The sequence below is a fragment of the Jaculus jaculus genome, chromosome 1, assembly GCF_020740685.1.
Source record: "Jaculus jaculus isolate mJacJac1 chromosome 1, mJacJac1.mat.Y.cur, whole genome shotgun sequence".
Classification (NCBI taxonomy): Eukaryota; Metazoa; Chordata; class Mammalia; order Rodentia; family Dipodidae; genus Jaculus; species Jaculus jaculus.
The window spans coordinates 105,492,877-105,500,423 of record NC_059102.1 but is presented as its reverse complement, the minus strand read 5'-3'; the positions used below and the strand labels follow the sequence as shown (position 1 = coordinate 105,500,423).

General features: G+C 52.6%; 1 protein-coding gene across 2 annotated transcripts in view; it reads left to right on the top strand.

Annotated features, from left to right (window-relative positions):
* Positions 1 to 3,060: 3,060 nt before the first annotated feature.
* Positions 3,061 to 7,547, top strand: part of Rnf38 (ring finger protein 38) — a 146,285-nt gene continuing 141,798 nt past the window's right edge. For both annotated transcript variants that reach the window (XM_045153931.1, XM_045153928.1), the window contains exon 1: positions 3,061 to 3,334. In XM_045153931.1, coding sequence (XP_045009866.1) covers positions 3,061 to 3,334 — 274 coding nt within the window. The remainder of the gene's footprint in view (positions 3,335 to 7,547) is intronic.

Genomic DNA, 7,547 nt, shown 5'->3' with positions numbered 1-7,547 from the left:
TCATGTTTTTCACTTCTTCCAGTTAGCTGAAAATGATAGGACTTCTATTACTATTGTTATTATTTATTTGCAAGGAGAAAGTAAGTATGGGTCTGCACAGGGCCTCTAGCCACTACAAACAAACTCCAGCCACATGTGCCACCATGGGTACTGAAAAATCAAACCAGGCTGTCAGGCTTTGCAAGCAAGGACATTTAACCCTTTAAATGCCAAACCTTCTCTCCAGCCCAAATGACAGGGGTTTCATTGTTCTTTCTGGCTGAACAATACATACATTGTATATATATATTTATTTAAATTTCCCAGTTTGACCTTTTCATCATCTAGCCCGTGCTCCAGGGTTGCTAAACCTGTGGTTTTCTCACTCCAATAATGTTCATCTCTTTCTGATTATCACTGAACGAAGGGAAATTAAAGACAGAAGGGCCACTGCAGACAGAACATGACCCCCACTTTTTTTTTTTTGCTCTCAGTAGGTGGCAAGGTGAGGTGCTGGCTCAGGGCTTAGCTGGCCCTTTAACCTTATTTTTTTCTTAGTCTCAAATCATCCTGTGGTATGCAATTTGCGTTAACTAGATTAAACTGCTAGCTGGATCCTTCTCTTCAAGGGCTGGTGCTCATACTGTTTACTCAAATTGGAGTTAAGATTGAAACTAGAGTTTGGGCCTTGGTGATAGGAATAAACCAGGTTTTGCTCAAGGATGCTGAGACCCTCAAAGAAGAGCTACCTCCATGTAGTAGTTACAGGCGTTCTTCACAGGGTGTTGGGGCAGAAGCCTTCCTAGTCAACACATTACTTGTCTCCTCTGTGAACAGAAAGTCAAGGATGGGATTAGATCCCTTGGCCAAGGTCACCTCATTGTCTTCCCAGTTGGCCTTTCCGTGAACTACTTACTCCTAATTAAGGTATTTTTTTCTTGGGGGAGGAGGAGATAAGTTCTTATGTAGCCCAAGCTGACCACCACTCTTTTCAGCAGAAAATTATCTTGAACTCTCTCTTTTTTTTTTTTTAAGCAGTAGAGTCTCAGTGTATTTGGGGAGATGCCTCACTCTATCTAATGTAGAGTGACTTAAATATATATACATTTTTCTTGTTTTTTTGAGGTAGGGTCTCACTCTAGCCGAGGCTGACCTGGAATTCACTATGTAGTCTCAGGGTGGCCTCGAACTCACGGCAATCCTCCTACCTCTGCCTCCCGAGCGCTGGGATTAACGGCGTGTGCCACCATGCCCGGTAAAAAAATTTTTTATTTTTATTTATTTGACAGAGAAAGAGGGAGAGAGAAAGAGAAAGAATGGGTGCACCAGGGCCTCCAGCCCCTGCAAATGAACTTCAGACACATGCACCATGCCACCTTGTGCATCTGGCTTACGTAGGTTCTGGGGAATTGAACCAGGGTCCTTTGGCTTTGCAGGCAAACGCCTTAACCGCTATGATCTTTAACTCTTTTTTTAAAAAAAATTTTATTTATTTATTTGAGAGCGACAGACACAGAGAGAAAGACAGATAGAGGGGAGAGAGAGAATGGGCGCGCCAGGGCTTCCAGCCTCTGCAAACGAACTCCAGACGCGTGCGCCCTCTTGTGCATCTGGCTAACGTGGGACCTGGGGAACCGAGCCTCGAACCGGGGTCCTTAGGCTTCACAGGCAAGCGCTTAACCGCTAAGCCATCTCTCCAGCCCTTTAACTCTTAATCCTCCTGGTTCCACTTCCCAAATGCTGGATTCCAGGGCATATTCCACCATGCTGAGCTCTCATCCTTAAATTCTTAACGTCTAAGCAGATCTCCAAGAAGACTGTAAAATCTTCGAAGGCCTAGACTCCATCTTCACTATCATTTTACCCTCCAGTGCCTAGTGCACTGATGAAACTGCAAATGTAGGTTTCCAGAGAACCCCTTTCCCTCTCTCCTCAAGCTTGCCTTGCACGATGTGGGGAAAGGCTGAGGATAACAAATGCAATGACCTATCCTCACGGCGGTACTTAGAAGCGCCTCTCCCGCACGGTCGAGTTTAGTTTGCTCTTCCGCGGCTTCTCACACGAGCCAGAGCAAAGACGGGACGTACAACAGGCCCAGCGGTCGTCGGCGCAGCAGAACGCTTCCCCTGGTCCTAATCGCCCGCACAGCTCCAAGCCTTTCCTCGCCTCGCAGCGTCCCCCGCTATGGAGATGGGACTTCGCCGGGCTGGACGGCTTCCTCTCCAGCGTTTCGGCGACAGGGGCATCGAACAAGCGAAGAAGGGAGATTGAGAGAGGAGGGGGTGGCGCGCGAGGAGCTGAGCATCCAAGATGGGTGCGCAGAGGACCCAGGGAGGGCCGCTCGGCTCCGTCTCTTCCGTGTCCGCCTCGGCTGCTCCCCCTCGAGGTCCGCGGGGACTGACTCATCACGGAAAACACAGCCCCGGGAAGCCACGGGAAGAGTTTCTCTTGCTAAGTGTCCGAAAGACAAAAACTCGGAAGCAAACAGCCGAGAGCGCGAGAACGGGACTGTGCGAGGCCGACGCGGTGCCACCGGTGGACGCGAGGCCCGCGGGACGGCGGACGGACGCACGGGTGGACGGGCGGGCCGAGGCGACCTCCGGGAGAGCCGGCCGCCGTCCCGCCCGCGGGGCAGACACCCGCGCCGCAGGCAGCCGGGGACTCCGAGGCCTGGCCCCGAGGCCGGCGACCCCGCCCTTGGGGGGCGGGCCCGGCCGGGCTCGGCGTCGCCGTCGGCGGGCTACGGCTCCGACTTCTCCCGGGCCGGGGTGTGGGGGGGGGGGGGAGAGAAGGGGAGGGCGGCGCGGAGAGCGCCCCCCAGCCCCGCCCGCGCCGAGCCGCAGCCGGGAGCCCGGCGCTCATTGGCGGCCCGGCCCGAGGCCCCGCCCCCTTCCGCGGCCCCGCCCCCGCCGCCGCCGCCGCTTCCCGGCTCCGCCTCCCAGCCCCGTGGGAGCCGCCTCCGTCGCCGTCGCCACTGCCTCCGCCGCTGCCGCCGCCGCCGCCGCCGCCGGCCCAGGGCCCAGCCAGTGCCTGGCGCGCCGGAGTCCAGTCGCCGGGGGAGCCGCTGCCCGCGGCCCGGCCATGAGCGGAAGCGCTGCCGCCGCGGTCGCCGCCGCCGCCGCCTCGGCCGCCGCCGCCGCCGCCGCCGCGCACTTCCACCAGGCTCAGTCGTCCTCTCCCAGGCCGGGCCCCGCCGAGCTCGGGCCGCTGCGCCGCCCGCGCCCCCCTCCGCCGCCGCCCCGGCCCGAGCCCGCCGCCGCCGCCGCAGACCGCCTGAGCCCGCCGAGCCACGGGCCTCATCGGACGGGTGCGCAGGCTGGCGGCGGCGGCGGCTGCGGCCGAGTGCCCGGAGCAGGTACGGGGGGTCCGGGCGTGGGTCGGTCCCGGGGGTTGGCGCGGCGGGGGCCCGGGGGGAGGACCTGAAAGCGTGTGGTCCTGCCGTCCGACCCCGCCGAGGGGGAGGAGCGTCGTCCGCCTCAGCTTTGTCCGGCCGCCGAGCCCCTGGGAGCCCCGCTCCGCCGCCGGCCGCGCCGAGCGGCTCACAAAGCGTTCCCACCTCCCCCCCCAACCATCGGGGTGCTAGCCGGACCCCTCCCTCAGCCTGGGCCGGGCAGGACTTTGGGAGGAGGAAACTGAGGCTGTGAAAGAGGGGTGGGGGTGGGGGAAGTGACTTGCCCAAGGTCACCAAACCAGGGAGAGTCATATCCTGGCTGGGACCCAGGGCCACCCTGGGACTGGCACTGGCCTGGAGCTAGGGGTGGGGAAGGGGGCAGGGAGGAGGCCGAGCCCGCAGCCCCTGCGAACCGGGAGAAAGTGATCAAAGAGGGGGCTCTGGGCTGGTCCCTGGCATCCCCACCCCCTCACCTAGGTAGTTTTTTTTTTTTTTTTCCTTCTTTTAGCTGACTAGGAGGGGGAAAATCTTTTTACCGAGTGGGACTTAGGAGCAAGGGCTGCTTTGGGAGCTTTGGTTCCCTGGGGAGCCGGAGGGGACAGGCTTCTAGGATGGCTGTGCCGTGGCGGACAGGGCTTTCCTGAGTGAGTAGGGCAGAGCTTCGGAAACTTACTATCGCAGGGACAGTTTGATCTCTTCCAAACCATCCTCCCTACTACTTTATGGACTAAACTGGTCCAGTTGGAATTAACGGGGAGGAGGCCTGCTTGCTTTTGTGAAAGTGGCCTGTGGTGTCTTTTTCAGGAAACTGCCTGAGTTTTGTTTATGCCCAAAGCAGAAATACATGACATGGTCAAGGCATTCCTGCCACAAGTTTCTTTCTTTTATTTCCTCCATGATCTGGACCTACCACACTTGGAGAACTCCCCAAAGAAGATCCCAGGCCTGAAGAGGGAAGGAAGTTGGGAGGGTTGGGACCAGTCACTCTACTGCCAGATGTGCAGTGCATGAGAAATCCGTTTTGATTGCGGGTGGGTGATTAAGTTGGTTGTTTTTACTCAGGGTGCATCTTGGAAAAGGAAGGAGAGGGAAAAAAGGCTGCTGTCACAGGCAGTGTAGAAAGCCCTACACATAACCGGCGTGGTGGTGCACGCCTTTAATCCCAGCCCTTGGGAGGATTGCCTTGAGTTCGAGGCCACCTTGAGACCACGTAGTGACTTCCAGTTTTCGCCTGAGCTAGAGTGAGATGCTACCTTGAAAAACCAACCAAACAAACAAAAAAATCCAACACTTGGTGTGGATTGGGGCAAAAGAGAGTGTGGCAGTCCTCGTGGGGGAAGGGAGATGAAAGAATTGCGGAAGGGGAGGGAGCATCTAGCCCCTAGAGGCAAGCCCTAAGGGATTAATTTGAGAGGAGTCTCTCAGAGCTGGAGGGTGGTCCCCAGCCGGGTTCCACCTTCGAACTTTAGCACCACCTTCCTTCACTCTCCTCTGGATGGCCGGCACTAAAGGGCCTAGAGAGTATTATTGTCTTGGAAGTAAGGCTTGACAAAAGAGGGAAGGGAAAGACTAATTAATAAATGCATTAATTAAGGCCCATTGTCCAGAATGAGTCCCTGAGTCAGCTGTTTTCTTGCTGACCTCCACCCTCGCTCTCCAGCTGTGGTGGGATTCGGAGGGTGCTTTAGGGCTGTAATTCTAGCACTAGGGAGACTGAGGCGGTCGGACCCAGAATTCCAGGCCAACTTTGTACTACATACAGCAAGTTGGAATTCTGGTCACCTTAGCAAGATCCTATTTTGAAATGTAATAAAAAGAGCCAAGGTCTGTCTCAGTGGAGAGTCCTTGTCCAAGATGTTCTCCACCCTAGGTTCAATCCTCAGTACCACAAATGTAAAAACATTTAACAGATATATACACATATATGTACAAGAAAATTTACTTGTCTAAGACATGTAAATAGGGAAATGCAAATTGAACAGTAGTGGATACCATTCACGCTTACTGCTTGGGCAAAATGTACATACTGTCATAATTATCACTAAGACTGGGGAAACACTTTTATTTGCTGTTAGAAGGAATGTAAGTGGATTGTTATAGTACACTGACAGCTGGTTGATAGCACCCATCTACTGAAAGTGAGCAAGAACATGAACATAAGTACAAAAGAAGTACAAGAATACTTATTCTGGCCTTAATGGCCACTGTCAAGATCATATATAAATTTTCAGAAAGACCACCACACAAAAGAATGTTATAGGAAGGTATTAAAATAGAAAAAAATCAGGCTGGTGGCACATGGCTGTAAATCCTCTCACTAGGGAGGTAGAGGTGGGAGGATCAGAAGTTCAAGCCAGCCCCCCCTCCCCAAAAGGCAGTATATTAAAATGGATGTATTTCAAAATAATTGGTGTTGAGGAGATGGCTTAGTGGTTAAAGGCACTTCCTTGCAAAGCCTGCTGACCCTGGTTCAATTCCCCAGCTGCTCACTTAAGCCTGAAGCAAAAAGTGGCACATGTCTGGCATCACTTGCAGTGAGGAGACTGGCATGCCCATACACATAACGCATGCATGCACGCGAGCAAATAAATCATGATACTGGTTAGAAAAGGAGGATTTTTCCATTTGTGTAAGACCTGAAAGCATGTAAGTAATGCTGTTTGTGGTTAAATACATAGGTAGTGATGTAAAAACACGCATGGGAATCACTAACATCAAATTCACAAACAGTGCTTCTCTGGATAGAAAAGATGGAAAATAGAAGGAATATTAAGAGGACTTTATCCTAATGTTATAGAAATCTGAATCAAGCAATTGCACATTAAGATTGGCTAATGTAGGGTGTGGGATAGACATACTAACTATGTTCTAAATATTTTTCAAATGTTTGAAATATTTCTCATGAAAAGCATTTTCTTGTTTATAGAACACGGAGTTTTTCTCCCATGCTAATGGAACCGTAACTACAGTGTCTAGCTGGGCACACACAGTCTGTTAGGCTTGCAGGCTTGTGTTCCTTTCTCACCCCTGCTGATCTGCTAACCCTAACTTGCTGTGGATAAACTACTACTTTAGAGCTGCCAGTACTTGTGGAGTATGTCCCAAGTCCTTCTGAACTTTCTAGTGGATGTAGGGTCCGAGTTTAGAAAAACTGCTTCTCTTTTCCCCTCTCCACACCTGTAGTGCAGCACCCCCAGAGTGAGTGGTCTTGCATTTTGGAACCCCTGCTGTTGTGGAACTTGAGGAAATCTCACTTGGCCCCTGGACTGTTGGGGAATGCTACTTCCTCCCAGCCACTACCCCACTTTAAGTCCCTTACTTCCCATGCAAAGCCTTTCCCTTGCAGTGTAATTTCCCCCCCCCCCACCCCCCAGGTAGAGTCTCACTCTAGCCCAGGCTGACCTGGAATTCACTATGGTGTCTCAGGGTGGCCTCGAACTCACGGCAATCCTCCTACCTCTGCCTCCTGAGTGCTGGGATTAAAGGTGTGCGCCACCACACCTGGCACCCTACCTCCCTCTTAAAAGTCTGAAAACCGCCTCCCTAGCTTTAGACAAAATCTTGAGTCCAAAACAGTTTGTCTCTTTTCCTCTGTTCTTGGGTCCAAAGGGAACTTCACAGTAGGTCAGGAGTTGGAGCTCTGTCAGAATAGAAATGCTTCAGCACATTCTGACTTAATTGGATGGACCCAGACATCTGATTCTGATGTTCACTAAAGTTTGAGGACCCCTGTTTTGGCTTTGTCTAGCCCCAGACTTCCCCAGGAGTGTTTTATTCCTGCCGGATGACTTTACATAATTTGAACTCATTATTACTTTATTTGTCTTTGAGCCAGGGTTTCTCTGCAGCCCAAGCTGGCTTCTGTCTCCATACCCTTTCTCCTGACTGCTGGGATTGCAGGCATGATGCTTTGGGGGAGTGTGAAAGAATGATAAGGATAAGATTATATACCCATACCCATCTTTTTGTTTATTTTTTTATTTATTAATTTGAGAGCGACAGACAGAATAAAGCAGATAGAGAGAGAATGGGTGCACCAGGGCCTCCAGACAGTGCAAACGAACTCCAGATGTGTGCGCCCCTTTGTGCATCTGGCTAACATGGGTCCTGGGGAATTGAGCCTCCAACTGGGGTTCTTAGGCTTCACAGGCAAACGCTTAACCATTAAGCCATCTCT